The sequence below is a fragment of the Mus caroli genome, chromosome X (assembly GCF_900094665.2).
Source record: "Mus caroli chromosome X, CAROLI_EIJ_v1.1, whole genome shotgun sequence".
NCBI lineage: Eukaryota > Metazoa > Chordata > Mammalia > Rodentia > Muridae > Mus > Mus caroli.
This window is the reverse complement of record NC_034589.1, coordinates 152374432-152389895: the sequence shown is the minus strand read 5'-3', so window position 1 is coordinate 152389895 and position 15464 is coordinate 152374432. Positions and strand designations below refer to the sequence as shown.

Sequence of the window (15464 nt, the reverse complement as noted above, 5' to 3'; positions counted from 1 at the left end):
ATTTATTTATTTAACAGGTTCTCACTATGTAGCTCTGGCTGGCCTGGAACTCACTCTGCAGACCAGGAGAGACTCGAACTCACAGAAATCCACCTGCCTCTGCCTCCTGAGTGCTGGGATTGAAAGTGTGTAGCCTCTCTTCTGTTTCTTTTTTTATTTCTAATTTGAGACAGGGTCTCGCTTGTCCAGGTCGGCCTTGAATCCATTCCGTAACCCATTCAGTCCTTGAACTTTCATTCCTCCTGCCTCAGCTCCGGGGTAGCTGAAATTACAGACCAGCACCAGCAGGCCCAACTACTAGATTCTGTTTTTGCGTTTTAGTATGTGTATTCGTTTCTCTCATTTTCCATTGAACTTGCCAGAGATTTACCTATTCATGTAATTGGAGAAAGAACAAGATCCTGGGTCTAGTTTTTGATTCTGTTCTGATTCCTGACTTATTAGCAGTTTATAATTTGTTAAGCCCTTATTTCTATGACCATTATATGTTTCTTGTCTCATTTTTCTAATTCTTGAAATGGTTAATGGGTTAATTGTGTAGTATAATGATACTATACAAATAAAATGAGCTAAAAATGGGGAGGCAGGTAAAGAGGTAGTTTAGCAGTTAAGAGTGATATATATCTTTGGTTTTTCTCTGTATAGCCATGGCTGTCCTGGAACTCACTTTGTAGACCAGGCTGGCCTCGAACTCAGAAATCCCCCTGCCTCTGCCTCCTGAGTGCTGGGATTAAAGGTGTGCACCACCACGCCCGGCTAACAATGCTATATTTTTAATCTTTTTCAGTTCATAATGATTGTGAACATCTAAGATTAGCAATATACTTGGAGCATTGTTCTAGCTATATGACCTAAGACAAAATTACACTCTTTTTAATTTGGTTTTATTTTATAAGATTATTTTATGTGTACGGGTATTTTCCTTGAATGTACGTTTGTGTGTCATGTGTCTGTAGAGGCCAAAAGCAGGTGACAGCTCTCCTAGAACTGGAGTTACAGATAGTTGTGAGACATGATGGGTCTTCTGAAAAAGAAGCCTATGTTCTTAACTGATGAGCCATCTCTCCAGTCCTTGCTGATATGATTTTTATTTTTTAAAACATTAAAGTTGGGGCTGGAGAGATGGCTCATCAACTAAGAACACTGGCTGCAGCTAATGGTGGCAAACACCTTTAATCCCAGCACTGGAAGGCAGAGGCGGCCAGATCTCTACAGCAGCCAAGTTCAGTTCCCAGCATCCCCATGGCATCTCTCACCATGTCCCCTCTTTGCCTCCTCAGAGACTGCATGTACATGGTACATTACATGCAGGTAGGTGAAATACTCACACACATAAAAATGCCTTCTCCACCGAAAATCAGAAAGAGCAATGGAAAATGGGAGCGTGTGTAATATAGTTGTGTTTAGATCCTCTCACACAAATAAAGAGACACAAGCACAAGTGTCAACCAGGAGACTCTGCCAATAATGTGAGTTGACATGTGAAGGTACCACAAGTGACTTGTCCCAGTGAAAGCACTGAAAACACCATCGTTGCTAAGTAGCTTGATAAAGATCTCAATAAAATACATGGAAAGCTGAGTTGTATACTGGGATTTTTGTTTCTCAATGTACCTCCTGCAGGTTTCCAAACTTTGCATAGATTTGGTGTTCATTTCAATTACAAGTATTCTATTTGTTATATTTATTTACTTGATTTGTGCATATGCATAGACAAGTGTATGTGCCATGAGGTGCATATGGAGCTCAGAGAACAACTTTCAGGAGTGCTTGTCTTCCTCTATTATGTATAGGTTCTGGGGATCAAACTCAGGTTGTCAGGCTTGCCAGCAGTTACCTTTACCTACCTGCCATCTCACTTCCTCTTCATAATCTACATCTGCCTGTCTGTCTATCTGCCTCTGTGTGTGTGTCTGTCTGTATCAATTTTGCCATGCTAGGGATCAAACCCAGGAACATGCTAGGCAAATACTCTGATATATATATATATATATATTAATATATATATTTCTCATGTTATTTTGTATTTTGAAATAGGGCTCATTAAGTTGACCAGGCTGAATTTAAACTTGCTCTGTGGCCAAGCAGTCCTTAAACTTTGATCTTCCTGCCTTAGCCTCCCACATAGCTAAGATTCCAGGCCTGTACCACCTGATTCTGTTTCATGTACAAATTTTAAGTAGCAAATTTCCAGAAGATTTTTATCTGTTTAACTTGCTTCACAAACTGCTCATTTTGACAGTTTTAGTAACTTCTTAGTCACTGTGGTAATGATGACAAAGAAAAGAATTTCAATCGTAGAATATCACAATTTACGTCCAAATGTTCAGAGTATAGAAAGCATCAAGAATATGTTTAGATTATTGTTACCATAAGCGCTCACAGGGGTAGCCAATATCCTGAGGCAGGAAACAGACATTGATCTCTGCATGTTTTAATACCCTAGCTGTTTCTGGGTACATAACTATTGATCTGCTCAGACAGAAGTCAGTAAAATATGAGATGACGCAAAATGGAAATGTCTCTCATGTTCTACTGACTCATGTAGGATGTTATTTTCTTTTAGTTGGTTTATCTTTTTGTTGTTTTCTTTTGTTGGTTTGTTTGTTTTGAGACAGGGTCTCTGTACTGATCCCTGGCTGTCCTCAAACTTGTGATGCACACCAGGCTGGCCTCTGCCTCCTGAATGATGGTGTTAAAGGTGTATACCACTATGCCCAGCATAAGATGCTTTTAAAGATCACTAAAGCTGTAAAAGTGCAGTTACCAATAATAAAGCAAGAAGTAGGAAGGATAAATGTCCCTTTAATATTTTAACCTATTCTGTTTGATTGTCACAACTAGAATGATTTTATTCTCTTTACATTAAAACACATGGCAAACCAAGATATTTCTGTCCATCCTGCAAAATATTCTATTTTGACTTAAATATTTTCTCTTTCTTTTCTTTTTGAGACAGGGTCTCACTATGTAGCCCTGGCTGTCCTGGAACTTACTATGTAGACCAAGTAGATCTCAAACTCACAGAGATCTACCTGCCTCTGTCTCCAGAGTACTGGGAATAAACATGGGTGTCACATGGCAAGTCAGTTGTTTTCAGTCAGAGCGATTTTGTCCTCTGTAGCATATTGCCAGTGCATGAAAACATTTTTGATTATCATAAATGGGAGAAAAGAAACACACTACTGATAGCAAATGAAGAGGCCACTGATGATGCTAAGTCTTTTAGAAATTTTAGGAACATAATTTGGGTCACTATCTAGTAACTTGTCCTTCTTGTCTGTAGTGAAATAAACAGAAATAGTCCATGCAGGAATAACAGGAGTTAATAGGGAACTAAATTTGTATGCCAGGGGTGGCTATGTAAAATTACTCACATTGTAAAGATGGTATAATATATGCTAGACAGATGGGTCAGTGGATAAGAGCCCTTGCTGCTCTTGCAAAGGACCTGGGTGCAGTTCCCAGAACCCACATGGTCATGGTACCCCACAACTGTAGATAACTACAGTTCCAAGGGACCGAACTTCCTCTTCTTATCTCCTTGGGCACTGCCCAAACATGGTTCACGGACATACATGGACGCCCAAACACACACAAAAATAAATAACTCGAGCCGGGCGTGGTGGAGCACGCCTTTAATCCCAGCACTCAGGAGGCAGAGGCAGGGGGATTTCTGAGTTCGAGGCTAGCCTGGTCTACAAAGTGAGTTCCAGGACAGCCAGGCCTATACAGAGAAACCCTGTCTCAAAAAACCAATAAATAAATAAATAAATAACGCTTAAAAGAAAATATTGTAGGGCGGGAGAGATGGCTCAGCAGTTAAGAGCACTGACAGCTCTTCCAGATGTCCTGAGTTCAGTTCCCAGCAACCAAATGGTGGCTCTCAGCCATCTGTAATGGGGATCCAATGCCCTCTTCTGGAGTGTCTGAAGATAGCCACAGTGTACTCACAAACATGAAATAAATTAATAATTTTTTTAAAAAGATTGTAGAAAATCATATATGGGGTTTTGTTTTTGAAAATAGGTTTTTTTACACCACATATTTTAAACATTTTAAATAATTTATTTATTTTTATTTTATGTACAGTGGCGTTCTGTCTGCTTGTATGTGTGTTTGAGGGTGTAAATGCCCTGAAACTAGAGTTACAGACAGTTGTAAGCTGCCATGTGGATACTGGGAATTAAACTTAGGTCAGAAGAGCAACCAGGGCTCTTAACTGCTATGTCATCTCTCCAGCCCCTGTACAGTATATTTTAATCTCAGTTTACCCTCTCTCATCTCCTCCCAGATCCTCTCCACCTTCCCTCCCATCCAACTATATGCCTTCTTTCTCTCTCTTTAGAAAACAAACAGGCAAACAAAACAAAGAAACTGGAATAGAACAAAACAGAGAGAAAAGGGGGAAAAGGGGCAGGAAGCACACACATACACATGCAGAGACACATGTACACACACACACACCACAGGAAAGTCACAAAAGCATGAATCAGAAACCATAAAACCATAATATATAAGCAAAAGGCAAGTGAGGTGTGTGTGTACACATATACATACATATATGCATACATATACACATATATATATGTATATATATATATATATATCACATACACACATGCCTAGACAAACCATTATGAGACAAAAAGATCTCCCCAAATCTCTATTTTTGTTCTGTGTTACCCATGTATAGCCAGGCCTGGGGCCTCCCTTAAGTGTGGTTTGTATATCCAGTGAGGCTCTATTAAAATAAACTGGCTTCAACCTGTGCAGGCCCTGTGCATGCTGCTACCATCCCTGTGAGTTTGTATGTGTGTCAGTCCTGCAATTACTACTAACATAAGTTCATTTGTCTTTTAACTAACATTGGTAATGTGAAGAAGTAATTTCCTGGTTATCGGAGCCATGAGCATACACATACCAGTGATTCAAAAGCCCATGATTATTTGCATTAGTGTGTGCACACTGGAGACCAACTGTCTTAAAAGCCCCTTCCTCTCTCCCATTGTTCTTGATATTTATACTCACTCCATTTCCACATTCAAATGCTCATAAGTGTTCCAGTGTACACTCAAGAGAATCTCCACTCTTTGTGCCCTAAAATCTGAACAAGCCTAGCTTTCCAGAAACATCTACAGAAATTATACAATATTTTTATCATATTCTCTCTCTCTCTCTCTCCCTCTCCCTCTCCCTCTCCCTCTCCAAAAAAAAAACAGAAAATGAAATTTAAAACAAACAAACAAAAAGCAGGAAGGAAGGAAGGAAGGAAGGAAGGAAGGAAGGAAGGAAGGAAGGAAGGAAGGAAGGAAGNAAGAAAGAAAGAAAGAAAGAAAGAAAGAAAGAAAGAAAGAAAGAAAGAAAGAAAGAAAGAAAACAAAACAAACAATCTGAAGCCAAACAAAACCAAAAAGCATGGAATCCATTTCATGGTGGTCAATTACTCCTGGGCACAGGGCCTGCCTGAAGTGTGATCCTAGGCTCATTTTCAGGTAAGGAAGTCGTACACAAGGACATTTAAAAGTTCATCAAATTTTGTAAGTTAATCAATAGCTGTAATCACGATGAACTTTGTCTTTTATTTTTCACAGGTTAACATTTTTTGTTAGTCAGAGAAAGTTAATCACTACTGCTTGTGAATAAAAATTAATTCAGAGAAACACTTAAGTAAATGAAATTCTGCCAACTTTTCTAAGGCAGGATTTTTGTTTGTTTGTTTGTTTGTTTTTTTAAAGCGAAGTCTCTATGTAGCCCTGGCTATCCTGGAACTTACTATGTAGACTAGGCTGGCCACCCAAGTGCTGGGATTCAAGGTGTATGCCACCATGTTCGGCTTTAAGACAAGAATTTAAAGGACAATTTATTCAATGAGCTGTGTCTCACCTTGGGCATGGAGATGTTATAATGAATTTCATCTACTAAAAGCAAGACTTAACTGCCAGTCTGTCCTACAGGTGCATCTGTTTCCACTGTTGCTCAGGTGTGCTATGCAAGGATTATAGAGGGACATTGTTTTGGATTTAGAATCTACATGAAGCCCAAAGAGCCATGCCCTAGCAAAATGGAATCACTCTTTCAAAATGGCATTGACTCACCTGGAACTTTAAGGAAGCAGATACAGCTGATCGGACCAGCTTTTCCTAAAAGTACTCTAAAGGCGCCAGAGGACCCAGGAGCTCAGTTGAAGTGGAAAGTTTAGGCAGTTCCTAAATTTCACTTATTGTCAACGTAGCAATGGTTTACATGAAAGGGGTCAGTGGATTGCTACATATGACACTTTCTTCCCACTTACCTCACATCATCCTCATGGGTTACAGTCTAGAGGTCTTGAATGGGTTTGTTTTCTCAGCCAGTTAAGAAGTGAAAAGGCAGGGAAAATCTCCAGGGCATCAGGTAACATTGGGAGAAATCTCAGACACAGCAGGCAGTAGCAGACAAAATCAGCAGTAAAGAAAAGACTTTTAGTTGGGGTGAGGAAACACGTACATACACACACACACACACACACACACACAGCACAGCACAGCACAGCACAGCACAAAGCACACAGAGAAAAAGACCCTCTACAAAGTAGAGGGGGAGACTCAAGAAGGTGAAGTCCAGCCCCCAATGAGGGTTGGGCATTTTAAAGGTCTTTTGAGATGGGTCTTGCCCCCAATTTAAGGTTGATCAGTTTGAACAAAGGGAGGGGAGGCTAAGAGCTCCACATGTCTGGGGGAAACAGGTTCCGTTTTGGCCTTGGACTTGTTGTACAGGAAGGGCGTCCCTACTAGTAAGAGAAAAAAAGCCCAACAGGCTTTTTTTTTTTTTCAGACAGGGTCTGTGTAGTCTTGGCTGTTCTGGAGCTCACTTTGTAGACCAGGCTGGCCTCAGAGATCCACCTTGGGCCTTTGTTTTAAACTGCCTGTCATTAGTCTCTGGTCAGGAGGATGAGGAAGAAGTCAGCCATCTTGGAAACTCACCATCTATTGTCTAGTCATGGCCCCAACTCTTACCTGTTTGCCTGTCAGGGAGTCTGATTAGCTCTTTGTCCCCAGCAAGGAATCACAAGTTTCCCTCAGGACAAGTGTTAGGAAGTATGCTTTATGAAACCCACATCTTGATCGGCTTTTATGAATACTCTAAACCCTTAAAATAAGCGTTGTTTCTTCTGTTCTGTAGCCCTTTTAGAAAGGTAGAGCCGCATCTACTTCCCACCTTCAAGTACTGTTCTGAATCTGATGATTTGCAATCGGATGCCTATTTATTCGCCTCATTTATCCCCATGTCCAAATCTTAAAAAGACTTCTCTTGTAGAATGTTGTGTACATTTTAGTAGGCTGCTTCAAGTCATTTCTGAAAGATGAAGGATAAATAATGCTATCAAATTCAAAACAGTCATGTTTATAGGGTGAGGCAGAAACTAACAAACCAACAAACCAAAAACATGGATGGCATTTTGAGAAATAAATGAGGGGTCTCAGGGCCAGGGTGAACTTAATAAAAATGCTTTGTTAAAACCTATTTTTTAAAACTGGAGGTGGGGGCAGACACCTGTAGTCCCAGCACTTGGACTGCAGAGGCAGGTGAATAGCTGAATTTGAAGCCTGGCTACACAGAGAAACCCTGTCTCAAAACACACACACACCACCACCACCACCACCAACAACAACAAAAACCTGTTCTTTACTCTGTGCTCATCTAAGGCCAGGACTGTTACCCTGTGCATACACACACTGTCTTCAAGCCACACAAGGGTGGAAAGTTGAGGAGAGGGAAACTCATATTTTAAAGTGATCACAAAATCGTGACTGCTGACACATGGAACTAATCTTTGTGTGATAGAGGGGAAACTTGTAACCCTCCACACAAATGAAAAGGCGATATCGTCAGTGAATGTTTGTTGAGAATTTGATTGTGTGAGGGGCTGTAGTAACTACTATGGAAATGGCTAGTGGTTTCATGCTCCCAGCTACTCCTGCCGATTGGATCAACACACCAGCTCTTACCAAGCACTGGTTCCACCTATCCAGTCTCTTACCAGATCTTTTTATTTATTTATTTATTTATTTATCTTGTCCTTGAAGCAAAGAACTTCAAGATTCTTTCAGGCTTCTTGTACTTTCAGAATCCAGTCACAGATTTTGAATGTAGGAAGGAAGAGCGAATGGAACGGTTTTTTTCCTCCCAGTGTGCCCATTCAGAGTTTTTTGGGTTAGCATTGTCTCTGTGGGAGCCAAATTATAAGAGTAATGTCGGAGTATGGGGTGGGGGTGGAGGGCTTGAAGCAGAAATGAAAGTGTGGTGCAGTTTAGACAGCCCCATAGTATGAGGGAGAGCTGGTGCCTAGAAAGTCATAAGGGAACTACATCAGAACTAGAAGGGCAGTGTGCTTCCTCCACATACCTGTCTAGAATTTAAAGCCTGCTGAGTGAGAGGCTGGAAAAAACACTGAGTTGGCTCCCCAGGTCTCATTAAAAGGGCACGAAAAAGTCGGGTGTGGTGGTGCACGCCTTTAATCCCAGCACTCGGGAGGCAGAGGCAGGCGGATTTCTGAGTTCCTGAGGCCCAGCCTGGTCTACAAAGTGAGTTCCAGGACAGCCAGGGCTACACAGAGAGACACTGTCTCGAAAAACCAAAAAAAAAAAAAAAAAAAAAAGAGCACGAAAAGGAATTGCGAGGTTACAGTTCCACCACTGAACCCCACCACCACTGGGCAAGCAGTTTTGTTTCCCATCGGTTTCTGCTCATAAATTACCACTATGCTTTGGTTTGGCAGAAACACGAAAAAATAAAAGTGTTATTACTTTATTTATTTATTTAGCAGAGCATCTAGAATTTGGACTGTTTTCAAGAGGGACTTTGGGGTATCCCTTTACAAGAGAGACACTCGATCTGGCGAGAGAGGGGCGGCCAAGGTGATTAGGGAACTTCTGAGGTGTCTTAGACGTAAAACAGTAAAATAAGCTTGCAGGGGAGAAGAGGTCTCTTTGAGAGGCCTCTCTTAGCTTGCTCTCAAGCCAAACTCTCATAGGCCAATAAGAAAGTCTAACGCAAGAGGGGACGTGACGTGACGTGACCCAGCCAGGCTTGGGCACCATGGTAACGGCATCACCCGTAAGAAGGAGCTGGTGGTACAGCCCGGAGGAAAAGGCGTGGTCTAAGCGACGGATGGAGGCGGGCTGGTGACATGGGCGGAGCGCGAAAATCGGCCTGTGGTCTTAGGCGCAAGGGTGATCGCATGCCGCTGTCCGAGATCAAAGGCCTGGGCAAGTAACTTGTGGCTGTTCTCAGGGTCCCTTCAGCGGTCTCCTTGTAGAGCTACGGTCGAAAGCCAGAGCCGGAGCGAGCCAGGGCCGGAGCGAGCCGGAACCGGAGCTGCCGGAGGGAGGGACTTCCGGTTTCTGGGCCCAAGACAGAGGGCGGGTCAGGAGTCAAGTTCTCGCGAGGCTGCGGCGTGAGGTAAGGGGGCGTAAGCAAGCTCCTCATAGGCTGGCAGCCTCGTGCCGGGAGCCCGCGCGGAGGTTGAATTCGGTAAGGGTGGGTGACTGTGTGTGACCGTGGCCGCGGGGTCGCAGGGCTTGTCTGTGGGGACAAGGATTACCCCTTTGGTCTTTACACGCACTGTCTTGCGGTACCTTGGTCCGGGGAGACCCGAAAGATGTAGGTTCGAGAGTATAACGGAGGTCTACTCGAGCTTCCCTCAGGAACCGGCTTCCCAGGGCGCTCTCGTCTGTACAGGGTCACTAACTAACCCCTGGGGATTGGATCCGGTTTGGAGATGGGGTGACTGCATTTCTAGACACCGAGGCTGAAGACGCTGGAACTCATCCGGATGGGGGGTGGGGGAAGGGGGACGGATAACGCCATCCTCCAGGGTGGGCATTGGTAGCACAGTAGTAGTGTGGGGAGCACAAGTCTGACCCGTCTCCACTTCACAAGTTCTTAACATCTTTTTTTTTTTTTTTTCCTTTGTGCCCTACTTACTCCAGATCGAGAGACCAGGAACTTCAAAATAGTGGCTGGAATCCGGGTGACAGCAGGCATTAAGGGCTGGCTACTGAACTGAAGCTGCTGGAAACTTGTAAGTATAACTCTACCCCGTTTGTCTTTTACTGAAAAAGCTTGAGAAATAATTTGAATGTGTACACCTTAGTTTGAATAATTTCTTCTGAAAACCACGGTTGTTTTTTCTGGACTGTAAGTCTGCCAATCTCCCCTTTACTATCCAAAAGTTTTGTTGGCATGTGTGAAACAATCAGTGGGAGTACGTGTGCCTGAAGAACTGTGAGCATGACTAGTATGCACAACAAAGCTTTTCTTTTTGAAACTTTAAGCATGCTGAAGTTATGCAGAAACTGAGAGAGAATTGCAACCAGTGTCAACTATCTCAGAGTCTAGTGTGGCCTGTTTGAGGTCGTCTTTTTTTGATAAGGCAGGTCTCTATACTTCTGTTTATTTCTGTGGATCTCAACCTGTCCAGAGGTTAGATTTTTAACATTTTCAAGCAGTTCAGGGTTAATTCTAGCTGGCTGGTGTGTAAGTGTGTGCCTTGCTGTGAACATGGAAAATGGGGTGAACTAGTAGATGGTTTTTCTCACATCCCTCTCTAGTCCTTTCCTGTAAGTTATGTCTGTTGAGGTCTGCTGCCGTAACATAGCTGTAGCCATTTTGTTCCATGCCTGCCAGCTATTTCATATTGTTGCAGTAATATGGGTACCAGTCATTAACACAGAAAAATAACTTGACTCAAAGCAGGGTCATGCTGACCACATACCTTGTTATGTTCCGAGGTTATGACGTGTGTTAATCTTAAGAAATTCCACAACTATAAGCTTCACTAGTAGGACCTATCAAATTAAAGAACTGTTATGTTACTTCCAACACTGGCGTATGAGCTCATTGTGGTTTTAGTTGTTTTAGCCTTTATAAGCTGGCCCTGAGAAATGTTTGGGGTCATAGCTCCCAAAGTCTGAGCTCTATCAGTCAGTCCTAGGATGTGTTGTTCAATAAGCCATCCCTGTTTGACTGAGATTGGTGTTCATGTGGTTTGTGGGGTGACTCCTGAATCCCAACAATATCCAGGTCCTGATAATGCCAGGCAGAAGGGAGTAATTATAATAGGAGACAATAATTTTAGTTTTAACTGTGGGTATGTGTGTAGGCTTCTGCATGAATCCGCTAAAGTAGAAAGAGGCTGCTGGGTCACCTGGAGCTCGAGTCACCGGCAGGTAGGAGCAGCCTGCCATGGCACTGAGACTGGAACTCACTCAGGTCCTCTGGAAGACCCTTTGACCATGGAGCCACCTCAGCTCCAGGACTTAATTATTCTCCATTGTGTGCATCTTCCTGAGCCCTGTAGCTATTAAAGGGCATTGCTGACCTCTCAATAGCACCTTCCCCCAAATGATCACATTCAAATGGGTCTCAAGACCTGTCCAGATCTCCCCTGATCACATTCAAAAGGGTCTCAAGACATGCCCGGACCTCCCCTGATCAAAGGGTCTCAAGACATGTCCAGATCTCCCCTGAGAAGGATGATGTTGTTAGAAAACCACAGAGACAAGACTTGTGTATATGTGAATCTTGATGAGTTTAATGAAATGGCTAATATCTTTTAAATGATTAATATGTATCCACTATTGACAATGAATTAGTGTCTTTGAACATTGCTTTGCTCTAAGGGTTTCTCAACTTCTTTGCAGTTTATTAATTCATGTAGGAGAGGAAATTCATTACTAGTGCTAGGTTAGTTCCACCCGAGGCTTGAAAGTGCATCATGAACACACTGCCACTAGCAGTTTCTTTTCTCCCGCATTGATTGTAGTTTCACTGAAAGGAATTAGCCCTGACCAAAATACATTCCTGGCTACTGGTTATGCCTACACCCTCCCTAGCTGCCACGTGCTCTGGTCAAGTCAGCTTAAGCCGAGAGGCTTGAAAGTCACTCATGAGGCAAAGAGCTTCAAGGAAACTCTCCTCCTGGAGTCTGGCGTTCCCTCTAACCCATACATTAATTTTCCATTCCCGCGTTAGTCTAGTGTATAGATCCACGTGCTCTCTTTTTAGTATTATCCTATTATAAGTGCCTTTTAAGATTGAATTCTTAAATAGCTAAAGCCTTCCACCAGTGTTCCAACAGTCCTAGAACATCCTTGAGCAAGACCATGGGCCTGAAATTCAGTAAGAATGTAAAAGCTAAGTCACTCCCTTACACAGGAATTTACCATCACTAAGGAAGAAGGAAGTTTCAGACCGAAGGAGAAACCAGAATAGATACTTAGAACCATAGCAAAGTTACTCCCATACACACATATTTACAATGGCCTAAGGGGAAGGTGGACTATACAATAGACTAAAATAGGAACTATGGCAAGGGCGCGGAGCCCTTGACCCTGGCTTTTGTGAGTGGGACTTTTCTTCCTGCAGTTTATTATTTTGATTTGGTTTTATGTATGGAAGTTAAAAGCTGAAGGCCTGAAATCGCAATGTTCATATTAGGATTGTTTGCTGGGTTTAGTCCTAACCAAGAAAACAAAAATAGTGGCCCACAGATGCAGAACTTGATTTGATTGACTTCCCACACTGTAAGCCATGTTCATATTTCTAAATTGTTTTGAAAAACAATAATGTACAGTAGGCCTTGATTGAGCTTTCAGGATGCGATCTACACTGTCTCAGCCTATTTCTACCCAGGAAATATTATGGTCTTTGCTGTGCTACTGAGTATATGTCCTCTAGTGATAATGCCCCCTTGGTAATACTCACTGTTTCTGGCAACTTCATTGACAGGGGAAGACCAGGTGTACACTCAGGACCTAGAATGACCAAGAATGTGGAACCTTAAAAAAAGGTAAAGTGCGCCGGGCGTGGTGGCTCACGCCTTTAATCCCAGCACTCAGGAGGCAGAGGCAGGCAGATTTCTGAGTTCGAGGCCAGCCTGGTCTACACAGTGAGTTCCAGGACAGCCAGGGCTACACAGAGAAACCCTGTCTCAAAAAAAAAAAAAAAAAAAGGTAAAGTGCAAAACCCTTTGCTAGTTCCCACAGCTCAGAACTCAATGTTGACTGCTGTTTCAAGTAAGAGGATTGTCAACATATCATTAACATTCTCCTTCAGATGTTTACATCTGACTTGTCGAAAGCAGCATTACTGAGAGGTGGTAGTTTATTCAGAAACCAGCATTTCAGGACATCCCTGAGCACTGTGCTTATATTTCTGCTTGCTGAATGGAATCTTTGGTTGTGAGCTAAGGTTGTTGCCTGCTGTTTTCTTAGATAAGAGACTATAACTGGTGACTATTCTGACTTGAATTTAACAGCTTGCGTATGTTAGTTACTAACGAAATTCCTAGTCACCTAGAAAAGAAATGAGGCATAAGGTCCTAAGCTGTGGGGAGATAAACTGTCCTTTGCTATTAATGAGCTGTGACACATATGAGCTAGAATGGGAATGATAGAAATGTAATGTTACTCCAGTGATTGGTAATGCTCATGGTCCCTGTACCTTTAGAAAGAAGTGAAGCAGGGCTCACACCTGGGACCCTAGGGAGGTCAAGGCAGGACTTCCAAGACATTCTGGGCTGTATAGCTATGAAACAGTATCTCCAGCAAAATCAAACAGATAGACTCGAGTGTGAGTCTCTGAAATGTAGCCACAAGACACTTGTTATTTACAAGTAAATTTTAATTTCATTAAACTTTTATAACTGCCTACTCCTTGCTGTATTTATATCATACATTTCCATCTTCAGAGAAAATTTGGCATTACGACTGCCTTACTAAGTTTTCCAATTAATTTGGAAGGCCATCAGACTTGGAGAGCAGTAGTAATAACAGGCTTGTTTTATGAAGTCTTTAGGAAGAATTCTGATGGAGGATGGAGTGCCCTTTCATTAACCTTCCAATAACGTGCTCTCTAGGGCGGCGGCCCAGGGTGTCCCATAGGTCTCCCGTGTGACCAGGAGAGGCAGCGGCGGCGGTGGCAGCGGCAGCAGCAGCAGCTAGCAACCTGGTCAGGGTGCGCTCTCCATCCACAGAGATGAGCCGTCAGGCTGCTACAGCTTTACCCACTGGCACCTCAAAGTGTCCACCATCCCAGAGGGTACCTGCCTTGACTGACACAACTGCATCCAACAATGACTTGGCGAGTCTTTTTGAGTGTCCTGTCTGCTTTGACTATGTGTTGCCACCTATTCTTCAGTGTCAGAGTGGCCATCTTGTTTGTAGCAACTGTCGCCCCAAACTTACATGTTGTCCCACCTGCCGGGGCCCATTGGGATCCATTCGCAACTTGGCTATGGAGAAAGTGGCCAACTCAGTACTCTTCCCCTGTAAATATTCCGCTTCTGGATGTGAAATAACTCTGCCACATACCAAAAAGGCAGAGCACGAGGAGCTGTGTGAGTTCAGGCCTTACTCCTGCCCCTGCCCTGGTGCTTCCTGTAAGTGGCAAGGCTCCTTGGATGCCGTCATGCCCCACCTGATGCATCAGCACAAGTCCATTACCACCCTGCAAGGAGAAGACATAGTTTTCCTTGCTACAGACATTAACCTTCCTGGTGCTGTTGACTGGGTGATGATGCAGTCTTGTTTTGGCTTTCATTTCATGTTAGTCTTAGAGAAACAGGAAAAATATGATGGTCATCAGCAGTTCTTTGCAATTGTACAGCTGATAGGAACACGCAAGCAAGCTGAAAATTTTGCATATCGACTTGAGCTAAATGGTCATAGGCGGCGATTAACTTGGGAAGCGACTCCTCGGTCTGTTCATGAGGGGATTGCAACAGCCATTATGAATAGTGATTGCCTAGTGTTTGACACCAGCATTGCACAGCTTTTTGCAGAAAATGGTAATTTAGGCATCAATGTAACTATTTCCATGTGTTGAAACGGCAATCAAATATTTCTGGCCAGTGTTTAAAATTTGCATTTGACTTCACAAAGAATAAGCCACCCATCTGCCTGCCAACCTAAAACATTCCTGGTAGGTAGAAGCTAGACATGAAGGTGAATAAAAAGAAAAGCTGATAATACAGGAAGCAGTTGCATGTAGTAACACTAATAGATTTTAAAATAATTCAACAGTAAACCACTGAAATACAATATATACCCAAGATGGGCATCTTTTGTATTAAGAAAGGAAACGTTGTAAAATATTTCTGAACTTTGTACTTGTTGTAGATTGATTGTATTGTTGACAATTTTTCAGGGTGGGGGTGTGTGCTTGGTTTTCCTTTAACAAGCCATCTGCGTGTCATAGCCCACTGTTTTCCCCTTGTGAGTCAACACATAGTGCTGCTGTGGTTTTGGTTTGGTTTTGGTTTTTGATGTGTGTATTTGCTAATTTTTATTCTAGTTTTTCATTAAATAAATTTGACTTTTATGTCATTCAGGTTTTTCTCACTTTTGTACCTTTTAAGTTAGTGTCTTTTTGATATTCATAATTGCTTAATGTCCAAAGTTTGTGTTCAGTAATACTTT

At 42.6% G+C, this 15464-nt stretch overlaps 1 protein-coding gene across 1 annotated transcript; it reads left to right on the top strand.

Annotated features, from left to right (window-relative positions):
- The first annotated feature begins 9143 nt into the window (after positions 1-9143).
- On the top strand, positions 9144-15371 carry LOC110286912 (E3 ubiquitin-protein ligase SIAH1B). The gene is made up of 4 exons (XM_021153574.1): positions 9144-9444; positions 9975-10066; positions 12775-12835; positions 13904-15371. Exon 4 carries the CDS (start codon positions 14023-14025, stop codon positions 14869-14871), a length of 849 nt encoding a protein of 282 aa, XP_021009233.1. The 5' UTR covers positions 9144-9444; positions 9975-10066; positions 12775-12835; positions 13904-14022; the 3' UTR covers positions 14872-15371.
- Positions 15372-15464: the final 93 nt, after the last annotated feature.

Coding starts and splice junctions, on each gene's coding strand:
- LOC110286912 (XM_021153574.1), top strand. CDS start 14,023: ATGAGCCGTCAGGCTGCTACAGCTTTACCCACTGGCACCTCAAAGTGT.